Below are 25,357 nucleotides of genomic sequence, written 5' to 3'. Positions count from 1 at the left end.
TGTCAAATTCCAAGAGAGGAGAGGAGATCCAGAGAGAGAGAGAGAGAGAGAAAGAGAGAGAGAGAGAGGGGCGCAAGGGTGAGTTTGTAAACACTTTATTACCATTTAAACTCTCCACAGTTTTGTCGACCAGACCCAACGAAAGTAAAGCAGCAGCCGCTGCGACACTTTCACTGTTTGTCGTCGCGAAAACTGCGTTAAAGTGTCCGGAGTGCCGCTGCAGCTTCCCTGGGACCCATGTCTGTCGCTAAGTGTCAGTCCGCTAACCAGACCTCTGCTAGCTCGGCTAGCTCCAGTTCCTGTGGCTGCTCGCTCACGTCGCGAAAACACACCAGTTACGTTCGGATACAAGCCGACGCGTGTCCGCCGGCTGCGCAGAGTCCGCTCGTAGCGCTGTTATTACTCTTTTCCGATGTGCGTTCGGCCTGTTGTTAACGCGTAGCCACGCCAGCTAGCCATTAGTTTTGCGTGGATACAAAAAAGTTTATTCCAGGCTTTTAACCAATGAGGTTGAACCAGCCCGTGTTATTGACAGGGCGCAGAGCTGCTGCGTGCTTCAGACGCGGTTGAATGACGCGCTTGCAGCCAATTGCTGAGAAGAAAAGGCGGTCTTGTTACGGGAAAAGGCTGGGCTAAGCGTGCCCGTCCGCAGCCAGGAGGTAATGGAGGCTTCAGAAGACTAGACAAACTTTTTCAAGGCAGTGATCGCTGCCCGGTGAAAAAAAGTTAGCAGGACTCCGGGGGGGTTTCACTGCGACACACGCGACCTCAACCTCTTCTCCACGTGCCCCCGAAACCCCAGGAAAACATCTGCCCGTCTTGTTTTTTGGCGGTAGAAGATTGTGCGATGTTAATCTGCCTCTGCAGGGACAGCCTCAAAAGTCTCAAGTAATAATGATATCCATAGTATTGCAATTTGAGCTGCCTGACGCCCAAGGATCCGTATCCCCGTGCATGTCAACACCTTCATTAGGAATGTAGGTCATGTTATTGGCAGAGTTGTGCCTCATTCCATCACATGTAAAAAAGCTACACTGGAGAAAACTGCAGCATGCACAGTCCAACCCAACATCTTGACCCACTCTCTGTGATAACATGCATTTCATATGAAGGTCATTGCATACCTGCGGAATCTATATGTATATACGTGTGTGTTTATGCTTGTATGTGGTTCATACACATCAGGCTGCTATTAACTACTCTACATGAAAAGCAACACATCAACATTGTCTTTGTACCTGTTGAAACAAAACCCTTTACGGTGAGTGCATGTAGGGTTGCTTTAGACAACTGCCATGGGTCCGTCCTGCATTGTCCAGCATTGTCTGCTGGTTTGGAATGGACTTAGCTTTTAGGACTTGTTGGTTATGCAGACATGGATATAGGATTTCATTTGTTCCATTTACAAAATCTCATGTTCACTTTGCTAACATAAATACACCCTGTCTGCACACACCCAGCTACAGACTCGAGCTCTGGGTCGCCAAAGCTTGTAGCTCACATTTCCAAGAACTCATCTTTCTTTCTTTCTTTTCATTAATTCACCGTTTCCCTATTTCCCTCTCTCCTCCCCCCTCCTTTTTCTCTTTTTTCTTTTTGAGGGGTCTCCCCTACCCTCTGGCAATTCAAGCCTCAGATTCCAGAGTCATGGCTGCAGCACAAGCTATTAATACAGCTTGTTTAGTCAGTTTCCTAGCAGGCTGCATCAAACACTGGATGGCTGTGGCTGATTATAGCTGGGACTCGTTCCTGCACACCTGCTGAGTTGGAGAAATCCAAGTTAATGGCAAGACTTTGGCTTTGGCTCAATGAGTGGGTCTGGAATTAGGGCACTTTGAGTGCTTCCATGTCACCTTGGTGTTGAAAATCACTGCTCTTCACGTCCATGCCTGTAATGAATATCAGTGATGTGCATCAGGACTAATGTCGCTAGGTGACTATATTATTGTCTCTCAGAGATGAGGTCTGAATGAAGCAGAGCATTTAGCAGTGTGCTGTTAAATGTTACACTGTCAACTTATTAATTTACCCACTGACTTTATTCTCAGTGAGACAAGTTTGACAACCAAAGTAGTAAATAACCTGTGTAATTTTTGGTGTAGAGCTGCTGTAAAGATCTTATTTAAAATGGATTGTTCCACCACATAACCAAGCAGCAGATGCTGAAGAAAATACTTTAACACATCTTCTTTAATCAAGTTCATGTTTTGTTTGGGGGCATCTGTTAAAACAAATAGTGTTTTCTGCCCCTGTCATCTGGAATTTATGGTGAACTTCCCACAAGATTGGATCCCAGATTTCATGTTGGTACCAGCCAGCCAAGTTAATGTCGAGCATGTCTTTAGTAAGATGTAAACTCAGAATCTGGTCCCCCCTCCTCACGCCAGATGTGTCCACTTCCCCACGCAGTCCACACCCTTGGTATAACGAGCTAGACGGAGTATCTTGTTTGCAGACACGTTTCTGCCCAAATAGACTAAGTGGATTGGAAGCACTTTGCGAGGGTCCTGGCACTGATCTGTTGTCTTTCTCCAGCGCATGGGAGGTCTGCAGTCTGCATCAGACTGCTCTGCTTCATCGGCCCTTTAATCAGGAAAAAGAGGGATTGGGCTTTCGCTTACAAATACGATGCACACTCCTTTCCTCATAAAGACATGGAGCTGAGCGACACGACAGTTACTGGAGGCCTGTTACAGGCCCGGTGTCATGGGAGAGCGTTGTATTCCAGCGCAAGGCTTCAGTAATCATGTGTTGGCTCAGGGGCAGCTGTCGACAGAGGGAGGAAGGAGGAAAATGTACTGACTTCAACATTGGGAAAGCTTTCAGACATTTATGCCTCGCCAACATAATGAATAATCTGTCCCACTTAATAATGTAAGGCTACATGCTCAACCCATGTCGTTTTTACTGCTGAGGTTAGTGAAGTAGGTTCATCTGTAATAATGCAATTCTAAACAGGTTTATGGAATCTGTACATTTTAATTTGGATGATGTAGAAACCGTTTTTGTGAAAAAACACCATAAAAAAATCTATACAAACATGTTAAGACATCACAGATGGACGGGGGCTATCCTGTTAAATGGTCACAGTCAGTAAATATTCAGGAGGTGTTTAGTTGTATATATTGTGTTGATGCATGTTGCTGGTTGCTGCACTGTCAGTGGGGCTGTGTTGTGTAATAGCTGCCAGACGTCACTTTGGGCCAGCTGAGAGCGTTGAAACATTAATGTCCCTTCGTTCGTCGCCATCGCCACCCCTCCAATTCCCTGATTGAAATTTAATGACCACATTATTTTTCTAAACTTCCCAGTTTGTCTTCACGTGGAGGGGTTCCTCAGCTGTGCAGAGCAGTGCGGTGTGGGGTGGAGTCTCGGGCAGGGTTGAGGTGGGAGGAGGGGGTTGTGAGGAGTTGCTCTCCTCTGTGGAAACAGCTGATAGACGCTGTAAGCCTCTCACAGCTTTAGTGTATGTCTGTGCAGCTTCAGGCCCAACAGGAGGAAAAAACAAACAGGACCATGTGTAAACTCTTGACATTAGCGTGTGCTCGTAGAGAGGGTAGGGTGGTGGTGGGGGTGGGGGGGACCCATGGAAAGCTTAGGAAGGGTTGCCAGTGCGATCAAATGATGAACAATGTAATACCAAGCTTTATACTTTGCTATCAACACACTACTAAAATCTTAAAATAACTACAATGTCTAATATCTAACCAAAAGTTAAAGTCCAACAAAGATGTCCCAACCCTATTATTAATAAGTAGTAAAAAATCAGAAGTGAGCCACCATGAAAAAGGAACTATTGTACACTGACGTATGTTAATAAACGGTTGTAAATTTCAAGGGTAAACATTTTATTGTGATAAAGAGTTCAAATCATACTGTCCTTTGACAGCAACAATTAGGTTTTCATTGTATTTCAACCCTATATCCAGCTAGCAGAGGAACATGCCAGAGAGACATGCATTTATCTCTGATATAATGATAAAACACAATCATTTAAAAATTGTTGTCTTAAAGTTGCCATTTCATGAACGTAAATTGCATTCAAGTTACCATTTTTAGAACTTAGTTGAGTGACCTGTTTGAATCAGATAAACACTTGTACACTTAATATATCAATAGAAAGTCCAAGTTGATGTTTGTAGATGTTTCGTTTTGTCCGATCAACAGTTCGTGACTTACACAGTTTAATAAGATATAAAACAGATAAAAACAGGAAATGTCATTTAAGTTAACTTATTTTTCTTAATTTTGCATTTAAGATTGTTTAAACAATCAATTGATTATCGGAATGAAAATTGCAACTCATTTTTATCTCAATCAACTAATTGATTACCAAAGTAATTTTGCAGCTCTTTATGAGAGCACCAAAAGTATTATAGCATTGTTATATTTGACTCGAACATTTCATTAGATTTCATTAGTTTTGTTAGTAACGTTGTGGAACCACTTCCATTAGTCCGTTGTATGAATGATGTTTGTTCTGTGGATTCACATGAGAGTTCTCAACAAAGTGGATGAAGATGAGTGTAAGAGAAACTGTGCCGAGGCAGAAACAGCTGAATCAGAGAGAGAGAGACTGACTGAGGGGTTTCAAGCATTTGGAAAAGATTGATCGGTGCAGGAGAAGTGAGAAGCAGGAGTGGTAATGAGAGAAGGAGGGACTGGAAGTGAGGGAAAACGAGACACAAGAGAAGGAGGAGATGTCTTTGTGTAAATGGTAGCTGCCGTCCTCTTTTGTAAGCGGCTCCTCATTGGCCAGCCAGAAGCCCCCCCTGTGTGAAGGAAGTATCACCAGGGAAACTTCGTCTCGCTGCCTCTGTGCATGTTTTCCTTTTTGCCAGGGTTATTTTTAAATAGCATTCGGCTTCCTGCTCAGACTAAGGACTACAAGCCACAGCATCCCTGTTTTGTTGTTTTCAGGATTTTCCACTTCACAAAACAAGAAAAGCCGCAGCAATGTTCTCCTCTTCTCCTTTCCCACAGCTACATTGCAAGCTCTTTGCAAAAATGGGGGACGACCGACCTTTTGTGTGCAGTGCTCCCGGCTGTGGACAGGTAAGTCCTCTCCCTCCCTCTCCTGCTTTCAGGTGTGTGCATGTGGATGTGGTGTGGAGTGTTCTTGCCTTTGTGTGACTACTCTCCAACCGCCGGCTGTAACATGGTTGAAAATATTTTCCGTCTAAAAGAAAAATAAACTGAAAGCAATAAAAATAAATTATACTTGACATCAGACTTTTTGTATTTGAGTCTAAAAAAAGCTTCATTAATATACAATGAGTGAACCCGAAGACCGTGAAAGAACATGTGTTCTGCCAACAAACTTGTACCTCCTGCCAGAATTACCCAACTAACTGTGATTTATGCTGCACTCTTGAATGATCAGCACACCAATGGCTTTCGAGCCAGCATGTGGTCTTGTGAGACACCGCTGTCTCCTCCAGCCATGACTCAGTGGAAGCTCCAGTGACTAATCAGAGCGCAGTTATTGTTTCAACCTGTCACTGTTGACTTCTAGCGCCTGCAGACACAGGTTACAGCCGCTCAGTGACTCAGCTGAGTGCCAATAGTGTGCTCACATGCCAGTAAGGTGGTGCGTTGTCGGGACTTGGCCTGAAAAAACAGTATATTAAAAGAAGTGTGTCCTAGGACTCACGATTATTCAACACAGGAAATATCACGTCTAATGTTGTGCTCAATCAGCCGTCTGATGCTGGGTGCAGCCGGCTGTGACATCCATACAGCAAGAGATGGATTGCCTCAGGGGGTCTGGAGGAAGAAAGTGTTTATGTGGTTTAGAAACATTTATTTGTCCGTAAGCCCACCTCTGATTAGAAGGGATCTGTTTGACACGTGGTCTGTGGTTTGAACAGTTAAACATGTGTGCGTCGGGTAAATAACTCATGATTTTGTTTGGTTTCTTTCTTCTTAGAATATTATGGACATCTGGGGACCCCTTTCTTGATAGAAAAAAAGACATTTTAACTTTCCTTTGACATGTTTCTGTGGCGTAAATACTCTGCATATTTCATGGGAAGACATCATTATTTATTTAGTTGACAGTTAAGGCAAAAGAATCAGGCGGAAGCGTTTCAAGGCAAAGTGACAGTCGATGATGGTTCGGCTCTACAGCTGCGGCCCTCTCCTCAGCTTTGTTTGACTGTTAAACCCTTGTATAAACAGACCAGGGAATCGTAGTATGGTGTGATAGTGTTAGCTGTTTGGGTGTGTTTTTGATGCCACCACCTGACTTTTAGCAATATAAATATGTTGTTGACAAAACCCTTTTCTTATAAATTAACAATTAATTCTGAAATATTAAAGGTTTATTGCTTTTCTATAGACTTAAGTGGCAGCAGAATAAATTGAAAACAAAACATTGACATATTGTCTTATACTTCTTCTCTTTTAGCTCTGTTTTGGTCTGGGCTAATGCCTCAGGACTCTGAATCTGATAAGTGCTCCATTACGTTCATGAGCGACCGTTAGTTGGTAACGTTTGTGTAACTGACGTTTTGATGAGGAAAATACAGTGGATTTATTATTGGATTATCTGCGTGAATAATGGCCTCTGTACTGCTCTACATTGAAATAGGATTTTTCCTTGATGTTGCAGCTGCCCCACATAAATCATTGTAAATGAAACAGCAAAAGTTATATCAGTCACCGTAGGTATCTCTATACAAATTTTAGATGAGGAAGTCTGTACTGTTACTTATGGATTTCACTGGCCTTTAGTTTGATCATAAATTGTGTACATTTAGAAACATAAGCGTCGCATGTCTAAATACTGTTTTACTGCTGCCCTTTAGAAGCAACAGTTGTCTACCAGGAAAGTCTGAATCATGCCCATAATAGAACATGGGTGATTGACTCCTGGCTTTGCTTAGGGTTTTCCTTTTAACAACAACAACAGCAACAACAACAGCAGCAGCAGCGGCGGCAGTCCCCCATTTTATGATGCCCAGTATTTAGTGTGCATAGAGGGGTAATCTGAGCTGCCAGTATCTCATACAGGGGAGATTAGCCGGATAGATAGTTCTCTCCACAAGACCCAGCCGCCTTGTTCAGGGGAAAGAGACAAATGAGACATGTAGTTGTACTGGGGATGCTGCCTGGCAGGGCTAAAAATAAGTCCCATGACACTTGACTGTGTTTCCACTTCACTCTCACGACTGAACTCGCAACTGCTACGCGGCGCCCTAAAATAGGCTGCAGCGAATGGTGAATAGGCTGCTGCCAGAGCCAAGATTATTCCTCCTACGTCTCTGACTTATTCGCCTCGCCACTTCTCCAAAGAAGAAGTGGCGTGTCTCAGAGGACGGGCTGGCTGCTGGTGCTCTGTAGCTTCCACTGTGGATACCTGATATTGAGCAACAGGACCTGTAGATTAATGTAGAGCTTTGCTGAAATACAGTTTACTGCATTCACATGCTTTACTCCTTGTTGCACAACAATACGATCCCTTCTATAGAAATATTTCACTTGCGTTTAAAGCATTTGTTTGGATGAGTCAGCTGTATTTTCCAATGCTAGTAATTTTTAAATTTTTCATAATTTTGTTGACACTTAAAACAATTGCTCATTCTTGACATTTCTGTGGTCCTAAAATAATTTCAGGGCTCATCCATACAGGCCCTCTTTCTTTATTCTTTTCAGATTCTAGTAGATGTAAGGATATTTGAGCCCGTGTCCTGCGGCTATAGAAGGCTTATACAGTTTTTTTTAAGAGGAATTGTACAGATACAGTTTTCTTTGTGGTTCGTCACATAATGTACATTGTAAAGGCTGCGTGTGTTGGGCAACATCTGCGAAAGATTATCTGTCTGTGGCTATTGCAATATGATATCTGGGTTTAGGTCAATGGCAAAAAGTAGAAAATTAGCTCTAAGCTAATTTATATAATGTAATTATCTTCCCTCTTATCTTCTTGCTCACTTGTTCCAGAGGTTTACCAATGAAGACCACTTGGCCGTACACAAACACAAGCACGAGATGACGCTGAAATTTGGACCACCCAGGACCGACTCTGTCATTATAGCAGGTATTCTTTGTTTACCAGACAAACAATCAGCTTTACTCTTCCTCTTTGTTTCATATCTACTCCCGTCATTCAGATGAAAACTGTTTTAGCTTCCCTCGGCTCCGGCTTATTCCAGCACTGTTAATGCCACCTTAAGAAAAGCAGCCTCACATCCATGACATGGGTTTCTATATTCATTGCAAAGTGTGAACCATGTGTGAAAGTGTCACTTATAGTCATCTGTGATCGTTTCCATTTGCCAGACCAGACACCTACTCCCACTCGCTTCCTAAAGAACTGTGAGGAGGTTGGTCTGTTCAACGAGCTGGCCAACTCCTTCGATCAAGAAGAGGAGGAAAAGAGGGCCAAAAACGCTGTAAGTTAGGACGTGGGGTTGATGAAATCTGTGTTTATATCTCTCTCTGTGTGTGTGTGTGTGTGTGTGTGTGTGTGTGTGTGTGTGTGTGTGTGTGTGTGTGTGTGTGTGTGTGTGTGTGTGTGTGTGTGTGTGTGTGTGTGTGTGTGTGTGTGTGTGTGTGTGTGTGTGTGTGTGTGTGTGTGTGTGTGTGTGTGTGTGTGTGTGTGTGTGTGAGTGAGACTGCATGTATCTATGACTGTATTTCCGCTACAGAGGCCCAGGGATTTTTCCGAAAAGACAGTCATTTTCTACTTCCTTCTTTCTTACCCTATGTAATACAAAAATATTGCTTTTAGAAATTCCAGCCTCGTGCTACTACTATTGTAACCATTTGTTAGGGTGATTTTATCAAGTTCCACTTCTGTACATTGCTTTTCAAATATTCATATATTGCATGAATTGAGGCTGTGGTTGTTTGGTTTGAGTGTTAAATGCCCACTTCCTTTTTTAATGTACTGTAGTCCATGAGAATGGTATCTTTAATAAGTATTGTGAACTGACTCCCTGTATCTCTGTCTCCCTGTCGCTGTTCTTCTCAGCTGTCTGCTGCCAACTCTGTGGCTTTGGACATGACCCTGCAGACATCATCAGAAGTGAAGGTGAAAGAGGAGGAACCTGTAGAGGTCGACTCTTCGCCACCAGACAGCCCAGACTCTTTCTCTGGACAGTCTGACAGCAGCAGAGAGTATCTGGTTAAAGGAAAGGTAGGAGAGAACCGGAAGTAGGGGATGAGTGGATAAAGAAAAGAGTCTAAACTTCAAATAATGTAGAAAGAGTATGGCTCGTTATAATTTTACAGTGTTAAATAAGGAAGGGAACCATGTTTTCTCCTTCTCTGAGAGGTTAAATGTCAAACATATTTAAAAACAGCCTTTGAAATGTTTTTTTTCCCACACTTCTGTCCTAGGACACCCCTCCCAGGAGTTCAGCCCCCACCCCTACTATTGTGCGTCCAGGTTCCCTCCCATTACACCTGGGCTTTGATGCCCTCCAGCCCACTATGCCATCACCGACCTCTGTTATCACACAGACACCACCCTCCAATCGTACTCTGGGGTGAGTAATGCTCTGTCAACTTCCTTCTCCTAACCTCTGCTGACCTTTGTTGAACTTTTATTTTGTGTGCATGTACAAAATAATTAAAAAAAATCTTTATTGATCATAAAATGATGACCCATCATATAAGCGATGTCACAGTGAAGTCAATAAATGGCGTCATAGTTCAAGGTATCATTGCATCCTATAGCTCTTAAGTCATGACTTGACGCTTGTGTAGATCTTTAATAAATTGGTAGAAATTATGTCATAATGATGTCATAGTGTAGTATTGTATTAACTTTAGCAACCAATAAGATTAGAGACACAATCTACAGTTTTCTTATTAACCATCGGTTATCTTATGATATAAATTATATTAAATGGTATTATTACAAGATGAAAACATTAGCATTCCCAGTGCAAAGACATGGTATGCATTGCCCTGCTGATATTTTTTATTTTAAAATGGCCATCGGGTAGTTTTAAAACTCAACACCTTTTCACTATTTCTCATGTATCCTGAAAAACTTGGTTAACAAATTTCACTACGTTGACCAGATTTCCAGTCATAGAAAATGAGAGGAAAAGTAAAATGTCCTGCAAAAAGTTGTGCAGTCCTGGAAAGTTGTTGCAGCATCCTCCAGATATTCTTTGGCTGAGAAGGAACTACTGGGCTTTCAATCAGAGATCCCCAAAACTGATAACATAGCCATCTGAAAGATCCAAGTTCTGTTCAGGATCATGTTCATGTTGTAATTCATGCATGAGAGTATTTTGAATAGGCTTCCTCATTTACTGTATGTGGTAGAAACGCTGTGAACACAGCCTCAAGTCATGTCACATGGTAGCATATGCATGTTGCATGCAACTTAAACTCTGAATTATGTAAGTGATGTTATCCATCAACTGTAAATATCAACCACAGCTGACTGATAAATCTGGCTGTTTTGTATTAGGTTTAAAGATGATTGATGCTTTCTTCCCAACTTGTTTTCAATGGTTGAATAATGTTAAATTGGTTGAGGTGGTTTCAGATGTGTCTTGATCATTGTTGGCTAATAACAAATGGGAACCCGGGGCATTTCCCACAGAATGGAGAGAGGGTGGGACAGAGATGGAGGCTTACATCTCTACAAAGAAGCAACGGCACAAAGACTAAGGTTGAGATCTTTTATGTTATTATTAGAAGTGTACATTGTTTGTGTTTTATTATGAAAATGGAGGGACTAATTAGACTATGGAGCACTGTCACAGTTCAACAATGAATGGGAAACCAACTGTAATCTAACTGAAATACTACTTTTTTTACTTTACTAACATTCAAACACAATGCTGCACTGCTGAGGTCTTTCGCACCATAACATGGTCAACTTTTTGAAGCGGATGAGATTATCACAGTTGTTGACAGACTTTTTCTGGCATGACCCTGTTCAGAAAAAAAGCCTTGTGAAAGTCTCTTAACAAAGTAAACAGGATAGAATATGTGTCGTAAACGTGTGACAAAATAGAGTCAGTGGTGACAATAAGTTGCTCGTTGTAATGTTGAAAAATCACTGAATTATTTTGTTCCCTCAGAATTTCCACTCAGTTAATGTAGATCGTTAATAAGATAAAAGATAATTCACAGATGATCTGATCAAGTAGACTGCTCTAAGTAATGGTGTGAACGAACACAACATTAATTGATAACACATTGCAGATCTGATCACTCAGACCACAATGGGAGGTGGACGCATGTTGCCACATTGTGTGAGCGCAAAAGTGTCCTGGGCCCCATTGAGGGACCACAAGCTGATGTCTGCTGACCAGCTACATGTTAATACTGAAACTGAAAGTTATTGAGAAAAGGTGTTTTTACACTTCTCAGTGTTTTTACTATTTCAAATGACTAAAATTGTATTTCTTAGTAAAACCCAATCAGCATAACAGGCTTCTAAACAAGAAAGGCAAGAATTCCAAACAATTTGTAGACTGCTTTAGAAGCAAGGTAATTGCCATGGGATGGGTGATATGACTTAAAGTCAGTATCACGATTATTTGAAACTTTAACCTCGATTACGAATAATGAACGATTATTTTATAACACCCTCCCCCAATGGGGCACATCCGTGGGCACATTACTCAGTGTCGGTCAACAAGAGACTCTGCTCCTTTGCGCTTTTCTAAACACTCACACGCAGAACTGATCTTTATAAAAACCTGCTGAATGCATATTTATGTTCTTGGATAAACAGGGCGTTGTGTCTTCTGCAACAGTGAAGTTAAAACACATAATCTGCGGGAGGAACTTCTCTCCTGTCTGCAGAAGTGTATAGGACACACTCCTGCCTGTGTGTGTGTGTGTGTGTGTGTGTGTGTATGTGTGGGTCCATGTCACAAACTGACGATCACATTTATTAAATTATTAATCGATGATGTCAGATCATGAATCCGGATCGTTCCTGTCACTTCGTGTCACATCTCGCGTGTGTGTGAAACCCGACAGTTCCTGAACGCATTCATTAGGGAAACTGTTAACCAAATTAACTGACATGAGCTAAGGTCTGAGGACAATAAAGGTTATGTAGCATATTCATAATTACATCATTTTTAAATGAGACTTTATTCGCGTATTTAGAAACTGCAAAAAGACTTACATCTCTAGAAAAGACTGAAAACCCTGTATGACGATATAACATCGTCAGTTTGCTGGTCCCAAAGCTGTTCTGAACGTCTATGATTCTCTAAGTTATGATGGTATAACAAACATTGTGTTTTTGACTTAAATATGATACATTTCTGGGTATATGCAGTTTTTGTCTGCAGAGCTTGGACTAATGATGGTTGTTAGTGTGGTGCTACTTGTTGTGTTACAGAAACTCAGGGGAGATCCATTTTCATTTTTACAAGATGACAGAATCTTCAGTTCCTGTATAACTGTATTTTAACTGTAATGTCTCACATAACTGCGTTTTATTTGGCATTTTAGGCTTACAAAGTAATGTTTCGATAATCTTGATTCCTTTAGTTCTTCTAATCCAAAGTGTTTTTTTTTCTTCTTTTATTTAGGTAAATTGTGAAATTGTTTATAAGTTTCCTGCAAGGTCTTGTTGCTCCTCTTTTTCTGTCTCTATAATTTAACTTTATATCATTGTAAATGATATAAAGTTAAATGAATGATGATTGTAAATTAATATTCTCTTATTTGTATCCCTGTGTGACTAGAGTTGTGCAACTTCAATAGCCTCATGATTTTTGTTTTTAAAAAGTACTTTAGACTTTTACTGTGATTACAGTACGTGTGCTGTAATTTACTAAATAAGGTTTTCAATTCAAAAACCTGACTACAACAGTCCGTCTATAACAGTGGTCAGTGCTCTCTGCATTGATTCACCTTCAATCAGTTTAGACTTGTGTGCTGAATCTTTAGCCTTTACTTTATCACAGATGCAGAGATGTCCACGTCCGGATTACAATGCATCAGAGAAACAATTAATTTCCTCAACTCAAGTATACATGAAAGTTGTAATGTAATGTAATGTTGTCCCTCTTCCTCTTTGCCTGTCTAGTTCGCCAACCAGCCACTACCCCATGATGATGCTTCCCTCTGGCCAGGCAGTGCCTTTGCTCCCTGGTCCTGTACAGATACCCTCTGTAATTAATGTAAGGCTGAAAAAACCTTATGATATGTTTTATTTCATTTATATAATGAAAAAGTTGCTTCAAGTTTTTAATACATGTGTATTTATGTATCATGTCTGGTCTCCAGCTGGCCCGACCCTTGTGCATGGTACCCAACATTCCTGGGATCCCTGGTCCTCCTCGGGGAGGCAGCAGCAGCGGCTCTAACTCCCCCTCTGGCTACAACATCCACTCAGAGGCCAAGATGGTCAGCACTAGATTAGCTCTCTATTTTTATCTCTTTATCTGTTCTTTTTGTCTCCATCTTCACCCTCCAGCCTTCCTCTGCAGTGGCTTAGTTTGTTCATCATATGACTTTCTACTGCAGTTGCTTGTTTATTTAACCCTTACACCACAACAACACAGTTGTACAGAATTCATGATTATACAGAGAAAATCCAAGTAACAAGTGTAACATTGGTGCCAAAAAAGGCAGGGGATAATTTGTTGACGTGCAGAATTTTTCTAGGCTCAGGTACATACTCGTAAGGATACTTATCATGATGTATTAAAAATGCTGTTGAGCAGATTTGTGCCACCAGAGCCAATGTCAGCTATTTTCAAAGCTATGAAGTTTAATTTTAAAACCGGATAATAGTCATATTATATAGCAACAACACAAAGCAACATCTTCTGAAGATTGTTCCAGGAACATGCAAAGCCTCCAGATCTGAACTCAATACAACAGGGATAGAACAGGATGTCACATGAATGTGCTGCTGAAATAAGCTGGAACTGTTTGACGCTGTCAGGTCAACACGGGCGAGGATCTCTGCAGAGTTAGAGCACCTTTTTAAATGAACTCCTCAAAGGATTCAGGGAAGGGGCGGTACAACCTGGCACTGGATTACATTTCATCATGAATACATCAGACATCTAGAAGAAAACCCAGTCAACAAGATATACTGCATTTAAAAAATGCACACAGTACAGTCTCACTTCACAGCACAAACATTTGTCCCTAAAATAAATTGGCTTTAGTGACATGATGGATCATAAGTGTGAATTACTGTTAATTAGTTCTAAACAGCACAATACACAAAAAAATAGACCCCCCCCCCCCCCCCACTGAACCTGAACTGTGGTTTCATTCATTTCTTTGTCCGTTTATAGTGTTGTGGTCCTTTCTGTTGATTCCTGTTTACCTTTTGCTGATATTGGTTTTATAATTTTTTCTGCTCCAGCGTCTAAAGGCTGCGCTGTCACAGCACAGCCCGTCAGGACAGAGTATGGGGATGTTTTCCATGGGCGGCAGCCCCATGGTGCCTCAGAGGGCAGAGCAGAGCCAGCTGCTCGTCCAGCAGCCAGATGCTCCATCACCTGCACAACCACAGGTACACAGGTCATCTTAAGTGAAGGCCTTACCTTTAACTTGATTTTCACCTCTAGTACCGATGTGACCTAAACTTGGGAAGATAAAAAAAATACCCAAACATAATAAGACTTGTTTAATATATGGCATATCCCCTGTTTCCGTTACATAAAATGGGGGTTGTACTGCTTGTATTGTGATGACTATGTCCTGTTCTGACTAAATGATGAAACTATGATTCAAACTTCCCTTTTCTTTCTTGTCTTGCTTCCGCTTCTCTCCTGTCTGTTGTTTTCTTTCCTACCCTCCCCTAGGTATCACCCGCACAGCCCACAGGTGGGCGGCGGCGGCGGACGGTAGACGATGACCCAGATGATCGAAGGCAGCGCTTCCTCGAGAGGAATCGGGCCGCGGCATCGCGCTGCAGACAGAAACGCAAACTGTGGGTCAGTTCCCTCGAGAAGAAGGCTGAGGAGCTCAACAACATGAACGTCTCACTGGCGGTGAGTGGGCCTGGAGTGGGTGCGAGGAAAGGAAATGTGGCCTGTGGGAGGCCTGTGTTAGTGTGTGTATGGTCACACTTACTGCACCCATTTGTCAGACATTCAACTAGTCAAGGAAGTTTAAGAGGAACAGTATGTGTCAATTAGCTAAATCAATTTCAGGGAATAATTTTACACGAGTTGAAACTGTGGAACCCATCAGAGCTTGTTCCACATCCTCATTCTATTCGAGTTTCAGCTCAATTTTACACCTTATTTCCACTGCGAGCTTTACACTAAACAACAATAACATTACACTAGTGGAAAACAGTTTAAAGGTCAGACTGCTCCGAATTATGTGACCCAGCATTAATTATAATTTTTCTTTGGGTTTCAATGCATGACTATAACTATAATGTGTAACATTGATCGGCCTGATTCTCCATGCTCTCAGAATGAAGTGTCTCTGTTGCGGAACGAGGTGGCTCATTTGAAGCAGCTGCTGCTGGCTCACAAGGACTGTCCTGTTACCAACCTACAAAAGAAGACTGCCTACCTAAGTGAGCCCTGCACAATGAAGCCATTTTGCATATCTAGTAGTATTTCAACTGACAGGACACTTGATGTAGAACTGTGTTTCTTCCATATCTATTAATAGCGAAACAGGTGGTGTACTGTGCAAAGCATTTGCATCATATTGTGACTAAAATTCACCACCGATCATCACTCTTTAGATTTTTCTTGCCGTAGTCCAGAATCCAGGTTGATATGTTTTTTTTAGTGAGATACAAATAAAGCGAAGACATAAGTATATGTATTATTGCTTTTGCATAATAAATTAGCATGCCAGACCCTGTACTAAACGGCTTACAGCTCATTTGTTTGTTTTAAACCCAGCATCTGAAAGAGGAAAACCTAAAATCATTGGCAAAATGAAGTATTGATATTTCTAAAAGCTGAAAGATGAAATATATAATTAAAACCTATTAAGCTACAGATTTTAAATGGTTGTTTATTTGATATTTTAATGTCCCCCCCATAATTATTTATGATAGAATTTTGAATCTTTGGTCTGGGATATGATTTCTAAATTCAGCTACATTTTAACTGCTGAACAACAATTCAAATAATCAATTATTTTCAATATGAAGTATTGAGTATACTGTTTATTCAATTTAAAAGTTAAATTTGTCAGTTAATTTTAGTATGAATTTTAATTATGTGTTGTTTTGTTTTTTTCTGTGCAGTGGCAGAGGAGAGCATGAAAGACACCTCAGAGCCCACAGGTTCTCCCGCCCCGGTGATCCAGCACAGCTCCTTGGCGCCCAGCCACTCTGCGATGCACAACGGCCTCAGCTCAAGGGCAGCGGCAGAAGCCATGGCGATGTCTGTGCTGGCAGGAATGGGCCAGCATCAGAGGGCTGAGAGTGGACCCTCTCATATTATCATGGCATCAACACAGTCTCAATCTGCTGCTAGATGATGAGCGATGCCACCATGGCCAAGACTTGGCTCACCACGAGGGGAAATAAGAGCAGAGGACACCCCCCCTCCCCTCCCATCTTCCTCAATCTAGAAATCCAAATATCTCATATGTTGCCCCGCCCCCTTTCTCCTCTGCTCTCTCCGACCCTCCTGAGGAGCCATCATGCTGTGGCCTGGAGCTCAGCAGCAGCCTTCTGGGAACGGACTAAGACTTTTGAGAGAGCTTCCTGTTCACTTTGCCACAGACTACAGGGGCTGGACTCCAACCCCCACCACCCGCCCAACCACCCCTCGTTTCCCTTAATGTCTTCCTTCTCATCCCGCCTCACCCTCAGTCAAAATGAGTCTCCACTGGACTGTCGGACTGCATCACTCTTGAGTGTACTGTCATATCGAACGCCCCCACATTGACACGTACCACAAATGTGCGCAGCTTGAAACACACACGTGTTGCATAAACACTCATGATCAAATCAGACACCCAACAACACACACGACTTCACACTGTTTAGGGAATAGTGCCTTTTGCTCCTTGACTTTTTAGCCATATACACCCACACATGCCATCACTGCATACGTCCCAATACATCCACAACTCCAAAGACACAGCAGCTGTCTAGACTTCCGTGACTTGGATCTCAAATGTTCACTTAAACCTTTTGTAAATGGTTCCACCTCAAGGCGATCTCAACATGGACCCAAAGTCTTACCTCAGTTACTCCCCTCTATGATAGAATTTACAAACTGTGTGTGTGATTGTCTCTGTGTGTATGTATTTATGTACATCAGAACATAGCAGTTTGCCTACTCCTGATCTAATACATTAATATTTAGATTGATAGCATGTGACTTTTTTATTAGGGTGTTCTTATCACGATACAGTATGTGCAGCTATATTTTTTTTAACTAATTGGCACATCCTCCCAGATTAGTCCATACAACCAAAATACATTGGACTACCCAAATTAGTGCCCTGAATTAATTTTGTTAGAGCAATAATTTTTCTGACCTGAAGGGAATTTCAGCTCTCCTCTCGTTCTCACGTTTCCTCTAAAAGAGGCAGTTTTACTGTTAAGCTGCTTGTTAGTGGATGCCTTTTTTTCATTTCATCTGAAACTGTTCTATTGACTGTGTTTCTCTGTGTGGGCCCTGGACTTACTGTAACTGTTATTATCACACTTCTCAGGATGGCTGCACATCCTTGGTGCTCGCTGGAGATGCAATGAACCCCTTATTGTCTTTAGCTCTTTACCAAACCTCAAGTAAGCCATAAAAAAAATCCGATCTCTCCATCTCCAAAGCCAACCAGGTACTTGTCCTAGGGCAGGCGGTAAAAAGCTGGACTGTTATTTTGCGATTCAAAGGTCAAAATGACACAATCAACAGTTTATCACTGCTTGTTATTTGCACTTACTCACAATGTCACACACAATTTCTGGTCATTTTGCCTTAAGATCACATCGGTGCCTCTGATATCCCCTCTTTAAAACATGCAGAGATGCTCATGTGAAAATCCAGAACCTTAGCAAAAATATTTTCCCCCAATTGTTTATTTCATCCAATGAAAAAACAATGAATCAACCTATCAATAAAATATTCCTCATGAATCTCTAAAAATGAAAAAATATACTTTTGTGTCATCTGGTGGAGGGACACAGCAAAGACTTCTTCACTGGTAAAAGCTTTGAGGGAGGAAAACGTCTTGTGACTTGTCTCCGGATGACTTCATTTTCTTAGAAATCCCACAAAGATATTTTTACCCAGATATCAATATATTTTTACCTGAACACCTATACAAGCGGTTTTCTTTTCTTGTTTATTTTTCCTGTATATTCTTGTCCCTCTTCTGTCTGATGTGATCGTGTATTTGCAAGATGTGATTTTTCAAAGACAAGATATCTGTCCATTAACATGAGGGCATGTCTTTATGCACTAAAATAATGCAAGTTTATTGTTGCTTTGTATTTCTGTTCATTTAAGTATTTGCAATTCAGTTGGTCTGTGTTTTCAGATGATGTTTTTCTCTCTCTCCTCTGTACTGTATACATGAATGGGAATTTGCTCAGAAACTTTAATACTTTGAACCTTTGACTGAACATGTTGTCCTGCAGTCCTGACGTCGAGCCCGGCATTTTGTTGTACTTTGAAGCTGGCGCTATATTTGTCTGGCAGTCCCTTCTAGACGATTGTTCATATGAAATGAAAATTTAAACTATATTTAGCTTTTATGTTTTCATGTAATTCATGTCATCGGCACCTTTTTTGTCATTTCTTTGTTTTCATCTGTTGTGTTCTATTTTCGGCTCTATACAACTCGTCATAATGCTTCTGATTGTACTGATGAATATAGAAACAAATTTCTTTAATACAGATTTGTTTTTTTGTTTTCCCCACAGCAACGAAACTTCATTAGTCCTTTTTCAAAGAGATTTTATCCCCTTTGTTTTATCCTCGCTAAGATGAATTTGGTCATGTTTTTGATGGTCCTTGTCTAACTTATTTTTACTTAATTGGTTAAATAACTGTAATCATCACAGTCTTTGGCATATTGATGTTAACTAGAATTGTCATGAGAAGAGCAATTTAAATGAAAAATGCAACATTTTGAAAGTTGCTCATTGTGTTTAAATGGTTTTTCACACTCCCATTGTTGGACTGATGTTTTCAGAAATTGTCCTATTGTACATATCTGTACTATATGAATATATTAACTTTTCCATGCATGTCCAAGTGGAATACTATGCGCACTTACGTACAGTGCTGCAGTTTTAATTAAAGAAACTACATCTTAATGAATATCAAACTGTTTCCTTTGTTTTCTGGATTGCAGAATGTCTACTAATGTTTACTTAATATGATGAATGTAGGGACATTGAACTGCTCTGTTAACACCTGTATCTAGTTTTCCCTCTCTTCAGACAGTACTCGGGTTGTAAATCATTATATCATGTACTTTAAAAGTAAAATCCAAAATCCCAAATTCAACTTTTTTAGGCCTCCGTGCTGTTGATAGCCAGTGGTGGTCGTTTTTGTGTTATCTTTCCATCCCATTCTTGTGAACACGATATCTCCACGAACCTCGAGGGAATTTCTTCAAGTTTGGTACAAATTTTTTTTGGACCCATGGATGAATTGATTAGAATTTGGTGGTGAAATATAAAGGTCACGGCAGCTCCGCTAAACATGATTTTAAGCTTCTGAACACAATATGCACTCAGGGAATTTCTTCAGTTTCACCAGTTTCAATGATATACTGATGATATTTCAGTGATCAGACGTCAAAGGTCACTGGGACCTCGTATGAGTCAACAACATTTTTTATGTAGACTTAAACTGCACGAGCAAGCAGAAGGCAAACAACCGTAGTGGGGTATTTCTAGTTTTCTTTTCTGTTTCATTAAGACCTGTCTCCATAACAAAGAAAAAACGATGAACGAAAACGTCTTTGCTTCAACTGATGTCAGCATGCCAGCCACCTAGCCCCAGCCCAGGTCATCGCTGCAGCAAGTCACTGTAACATTCAGTTAGGTGACACAATGATTGTTGACACTCATAGAGAGAAACCATCACCACCACCTGCTCCAAGAAAGAAAACACATTCTGCAGCATGAGAAGACAAGCATATAGCACCTGTTGAGGCCTCTGAACTCATGTCTTTTTTACTCATCTGTGGACAAAGACAGAAGTAGATACATCTTTCAATAATCATACTTGTTGTCCTGTTCGAATTAAGTAAATATATTTTCAGATATTTACAATCTTTTTTAATTAGTTCTTAGGCTCAGTGTTGTTAAAAATCCTTGCTTCGGCTCTGTTATCAAAGTGACTCTTTTTTCCCAGTACTCACGTGCTTTTATGAGTGTTTGGTCAATTTGGTGCAAGTTCAGTTCATACAAGTAAACATGAATAGTTCACGTTCATAGTTCACCATTTAAATTCTGAACTAGTTCATATTTCAGTTCATTTCATAGTTTTAAGGTGGACAGTGAGAATGAAAGACTTAACTTGTTAAAGAAAACCTTTTCCATCACTACCCCTTGCCTTTACTGTCGGAATGTTTATCAGACAGTCTGTAAAAATCCCTCTCTGCTTTCTCATGCCATCTGTATATGAGACCGAGAGCTGTTGTGTTGCAGGTAGGGCCTGCCCCTTTAATAAAGTTACACATAAAGAGAGAAGTGTCCTGTCGTCTATACGCGAGGACGCTACAATATGAAAGTGTTCACAGTTCAAATTCATTATTTGTCATTGAGTTGCGTTCAGTTCATCGTTCTCATACAAGTGTTCAATGAACGCGTTCTTTTGCGTTCGTTTATGCAACAACAGTGTGTGTGTGTGTTTGTGTGTGGATGTGTGTATGACACTTTGATACTTCCTGTGGAAAATCCCAGACTAACTGAACACATTGCACAATCCCTCCCCTGGTGCTGATAGTATTTTTAATTCCTATTTTCTATTTTTACACTTGCACAATCACGCCACAACAAATGTGTTTATATGTGTATACCTGCTTGGTAAAAAAAACATTCTGATGCGTGCGTGTGTGTGTTTCCGCCTAAGGGCCGGCAGAGGGCGCCCCGATGTCGGGCTGTGCTCCTCGGCAGAGGATGCGGTGAATTCACGCACAGGCGGAGGTGAGCGCGGTCACGTGACCGCTGGTTGCCGCTGGTGAGTTTCTTCCATGATGGCGGAGCGGTCGGTCGCGCGGATGGACTGTCTCTCCCACTCGGATGCTTGTCTCATGTCTTGAGGGACGGCGCTTTGTTTTTTTTAGCAGTTTTCGTTCCAGACGCCACCCTCCGCTTCCCCCTCGACCACACCGCGCTCGTGTTCCCCGGCTGAAGTCATGGCAGACCGCGGCGTGGATCTATCCGCCCTGCCGAAGGAGGTTAGGGACCAGTTGGCGGAGTTGGACCTGGAGCTGTCTGAAGGTAACGGAGCCGGGGAGGGGGCTGCCTGCCTCAGGGCGGCGAGGGGCTCACCAGCACACTATCAACATGTCTGTGTTTCAGACACTAAACCTTTGTTTCTCCTCCTCTGTCTGTGTGCTACATTGAATGGGAGCTCCCGTCAGGCTGAGCCACCTAGCTCTTTCTGTGCTAATACAGGATGTTAGCCAGCAGGGCATGACGAGCAGCATTGTGCTGGAGGAGGAGAAAAGCCGCCCGACCTCTCTCCTGTGTTTATTTAATGTCTAAACTCTCCGCGGCTCGTTTAGAGCAGAACGGGAGATTTAAAGACGTGTTTGTGGAGCTAACGTCCTCCAGCCTCCCTCCCTTCCTCCTCCAGCCCTGTCTGCCCTGTTCGACAGACAGTTCGATGATGGCCTCAGGCAAGGTCTGGCCATCGGTTTGCTTGACCCCCTGTCCCCCCCCCTCCCCCTCTCTGTCATCTTCTTCCCTTATCATCATCACTTCCGTTCACAGCACATGTGTCTCATACCTGACACTGGTGCTGAGGTTTCAGCTGAAGTGAAACATGTTTTATTGCAGGGGAAACTGTGAGTCACTGGGACTGTTGTTGAGGTGCAATGACAAGGCCTGCAGTCATGATCTTGTGTTGTGTGGAGACACAGTCTGTTACGAGTGACTGCCCGTGATTCCCAAACATGATATATGACCTCAGTGATGTTCACGGGAGCGATCAACAACATGTGCACTTATTACGCCTGTGTAAACCTGCTATTACTGGAATTATAGGTTATCCCGGGCTGCTCTACCGTCGCCTCAGTTTTCTGCGAGATCTTTGTCGGGTGATCAAGTTTCCTCACGTGCGGACGCTGCAGTTGATGCATGTGTCTGTTTGTTGAATTTGACACATTTGTGGTATGTTTAATCCAAAGCATATTCAAATGACCCCCCCCCCCCCCCCAAGAGCAGCTGTCTGTCTCACATCCTTAGGAAGGACAGTGTCCCTGTTCATCAGCTGCAGGGGGACTGAACCCAGTCGTTCTGAGCATTGATCGCTCAGTGTCGGTTGATTATTGTGATCATTACAAGGGATAAGGCCATGAGAGGCAGTATTGTTGTCTGAAATATCTTGACAATGTGGTTCTGCTGACTGACCCTCAAGGTTAATAGGTTATTCAGATGTAAATCAACCAGTATTTAGCGTGTTAACCTGTTAACGCTATACTAGTGGTTTTGGATGTTGTTATCAATAAAGTCTGGATGGTATATACTTTACATAACGGGTGATTTACCAAAGTTATATCTCAGGTTAATCAAAGCTAAGATGGACATTTGTCCGCTTAGAACTTGTCTGTACAGCAAGGAGGTTCTTGGTTTAAATCTCGGGGTCTTTCTTTGTGGAGTTTGCATCATCGGCCCCGTGTCTGCTTGTGTTTCCTCCGGGTACTCTGGCTTCCTCCCACAGACCGAAGCCATGCAGATTGGGGTTAGGGTCAATAGAGACACTAAATTGTCTGTAAGTGAATGTGGGTCTGTATGTTGGCACTGTGATATGCTGGCGACTTGTCTATCGTGTACCCCACCTCTCGCCCATGGAATTGGCTGCAGCTCAACGACCCTTAAAAGGATAAGCGGTATGGATGATGGATGGATATGTGCACTGAGGCACTATTCCTTGACCATCTCTGGTTGTGCTATGGGCAATGTCATAGATCAATGATCAAGATTGCTTTCGTGGCATTATCCAATTTTATATGATTTCTGCTTCACTTTGATGAAATGTTTTGATATATCGGGAGTGGAATTTGTTGCAGCAGCTGGAAACTGATCTTTTTTGTTGTTTCGTCCATCAACAAACTCTTTCATGTCACAATCTATATTGAGATTGGGTCGTAAAATATAAAAAAATACTATGCACGACAAACTTGCACAGACTTGAGACTTTCTCTTTTGTTAAACAGGTTTTGAAGACTGTGTTTGGTTGCGTGCAAGTGCTCGTGAGAAATGGATCACACTACAAATTTCAATGCAACACACAACTGAATTCACATTAGCTGCCCATGTTTACTCATTGTGGCTCCCCTGCATTTTAATTGCAAGACAACATATCATGTGAATTCAGTGCTTTTCAAATCTCAGCTCTCAAGTATTCCTGTCCCATTCTGACTTGATGCATGAGGCATGTCATCGCCTAATAGGCTGAGCCCACAACAACCCCTCCTCTGAACCAAGTGAAAATGCCTGCTCCTACGTTGCTCGGATAAGAACACAGGCCTGCCAAATGGCCTCTTAAAAAACAACCCATTTCTTCTAGCCCCCTGTGACCATGGGCACACAATGAGGACCATTCATCCGGTCTGAGCTGCCGTGGCCAGGAGCTCTGCTGCCATTTAGGCCATTCAGCTGAACCCAGTCTTTGTGTGCAAGTTGGAATGAGCTGCCTCCATAGGAAGGGAAGGGAAGGGACGGGAGGGGCTGGTGACTGGTCATACTTGAGAGGATGACGTGTGTTGAATTTGTTTATCTCTGCTGGGAGTAGCTCACCCCCTCACCCTGTCAATTTTCAGCTGGGCCAGGGGTAAAAGGTCATGTCCGGCTCTTCCCTGGAACTAGCCTACCTGGTTGACATTGCCTTCCTTCTGTCAAGTGAGTTTTCCACACATCCAGTGTTGCTGACAGGCAAAATTCCACAGAGATGAGATATTCATCCGTCAGCAGCTGGTCGGCCAGACCAGTGTGCTTTTCTGACATTAAGACAGAGCTTTAAATCACTGGCACTTGCTCCATGTCTGCTTCTAAGTTTTTCAACTCAGGAGTCATTTCCTATGCATGGGGCGCACATGCTTGTGTGCATATGAAGATGCAGTGTTACCCAATGGTTGCATCTCTGATCAGTCCGTACTATTGCCAGTTGCTTCCTTTTAAGGCCAGTCATGAATTGAACCAGCCAGCCACCATTCAGATGGAGCAGAAGCAGGCTGGGTTCGTTCGGACCTCAGCAGAGGATGGAAGTGTTAATATGGATTATTTCTCTCTCAACCATCCTTGCGCCTGACCTATAAGTGACTGTATTATAATCTGTATTTTCTTATGAATGTGATACAAAGTAAATTGAGATTTTTTTTTTAGCAGTAGTTGGTCCAAATACTTATTTTGAGACAGGTGACAGACATGTGATGACACTTCCTTAAACTCGAGCTCATGTGGTGCTGAGCTCCAGAGTTTGATGTCTACACACGCGTGTTTAAAGAGGAATAAGGACTCACACTGATTGTTGAGCTGAACTCTGTGAATCATTTCACAGTTGACTGTTGGTTGCTTTGTTAGGAGCTCTAGAAATGTGGTTGAAAATCTAAATTTATATTGTTGAGTAATACAACAGCAATATTTTAATTTGCCTACTGAGGAGATTGAGTGATGTTTGCAGTGAAAACAGTGAATTCAGCCAAAGCTAACATATTGTAATTATAGACCGATTCCTGTTGCACTCTACGTAAGTGTTCCAAACGACATGTGAAAAAGTGATGATTATCTCAAATTACTTTCTCGTGTTTTTCTTGAACACTGTGCTATAATTTCCTAAAATTGTATGTACTTTGACAAAGTGTCTGTCCTGAGTTTGTCCATAATACTTAAACATGAACATTTTGTAGCAGTGTGACTACAAAGAGGGATGATAAATAACTAAAAAAAGACGTATTTCACAGCCCTATCTGAAGTTTTTCTCAACCACTTCTAGATGGATTTGAATCAGTTTTGATAGTTGTCCAAATAGTTGTCAGATCAACCCCCGGTTTTCTGCTCAGATATTTGGTAGAATAATCCTCAGACATAATGTAATGTTTCCTGTGGCCAGAATCCTTAAGCCACAAATCATCATCTGTGGAACTTCAGGGCCAAGGCTCTAGGCCCAAGCAGATGGTGGAGTACTCTTGGCGAAGGTATTCCTTTTGTATGTATACAACATTTGTGGACATGCATGTGTGTGTGCTTGTGGCATGATACTGTTTCTGAATAGTTAATGATGGCTAC

At 41.9% G+C, this 25,357-nt stretch overlaps 2 protein-coding genes across 5 annotated transcripts in view; both read left to right on the top strand.

The window, feature by feature from the left end:
- On the top strand, positions 1-19,218 carry atf7a (activating transcription factor 7a). Of its 3 annotated transcripts, XM_053424282.1 has the most exons (13): positions 1-78; positions 4,984-5,055; positions 7,945-8,041; positions 8,284-8,396; positions 8,978-9,142; positions 9,346-9,494; positions 10,568-10,636; positions 13,025-13,118; positions 13,225-13,344; positions 14,321-14,470; positions 14,763-14,951; positions 15,385-15,490; positions 16,178-19,218. In XM_053424282.1, exons 2-13 carry the CDS (start codon positions 5,008-5,010, stop codon positions 16,411-16,413), a joined length of 1,536 nt encoding a protein of 511 aa, XP_053280257.1. In that variant the 5' UTR covers positions 1-78; positions 4,984-5,007; the 3' UTR covers positions 16,414-19,218. The 3 variants fall into 3 exon arrangements, with proteins under 3 accessions (XP_053280257.1, XP_053280259.1, XP_053280258.1); XM_053424284.1 differs by lacking the exon at positions 10,568-10,636; XM_053424283.1 differs by lacking the exons at positions 1-78; positions 10,568-10,636 and having other exon boundaries at positions 4,697-5,055.
- Positions 19,219-21,107: 1,889 nt separating this feature from the next.
- Positions 21,108-25,357, top strand: part of dip2ba (disco-interacting protein 2 homolog Ba) — a 46,726-nt gene continuing 42,476 nt past the window's right edge. For both annotated transcript variants that reach the window (XM_053424468.1, XM_053424467.1), the window contains exon 1: positions 21,108-21,346. In XM_053424468.1, coding sequence (XP_053280443.1) covers positions 21,262-21,346 — 85 coding nt within the window. In that variant the 5' untranslated portion in view covers positions 21,108-21,261. The remainder of the gene's footprint in view (positions 21,347-25,357) is intronic.

Source organism: Pleuronectes platessa, chromosome 6, assembly GCF_947347685.1.
Source record: "Pleuronectes platessa chromosome 6, fPlePla1.1, whole genome shotgun sequence".
NCBI classification, from domain to species: domain Eukaryota; kingdom Metazoa; phylum Chordata; class Actinopteri; order Pleuronectiformes; family Pleuronectidae; genus Pleuronectes; species Pleuronectes platessa.
Note: the sequence above shows the minus strand (reverse complement) of the source record. Positions and strands in the feature narration are given on the sequence as shown.

Excerpts from the sequence above, each read along its gene's own strand:
- atf7a (XM_053424282.1), top strand. The coding sequence starts at position 5,008 with ATGGGGGACGACCGACCTTTTGTGTGCAGTGCTCCCGGCTGTGGACAG. Across the intron at positions 8,042-8,283 it reads CGACTCTGTCATTATAGCAG|ACCAGACACCTACTCCCACT; the intron begins GTATTCTTTGTT and ends TCCATTTGCCAG. Across the intron at positions 13,119-13,224 it reads AGATACCCTCTGTAATTAAT|CTGGCCCGACCCTTGTGCAT; the intron begins GTAAGGCTGAAA and ends TCTGGTCTCCAG.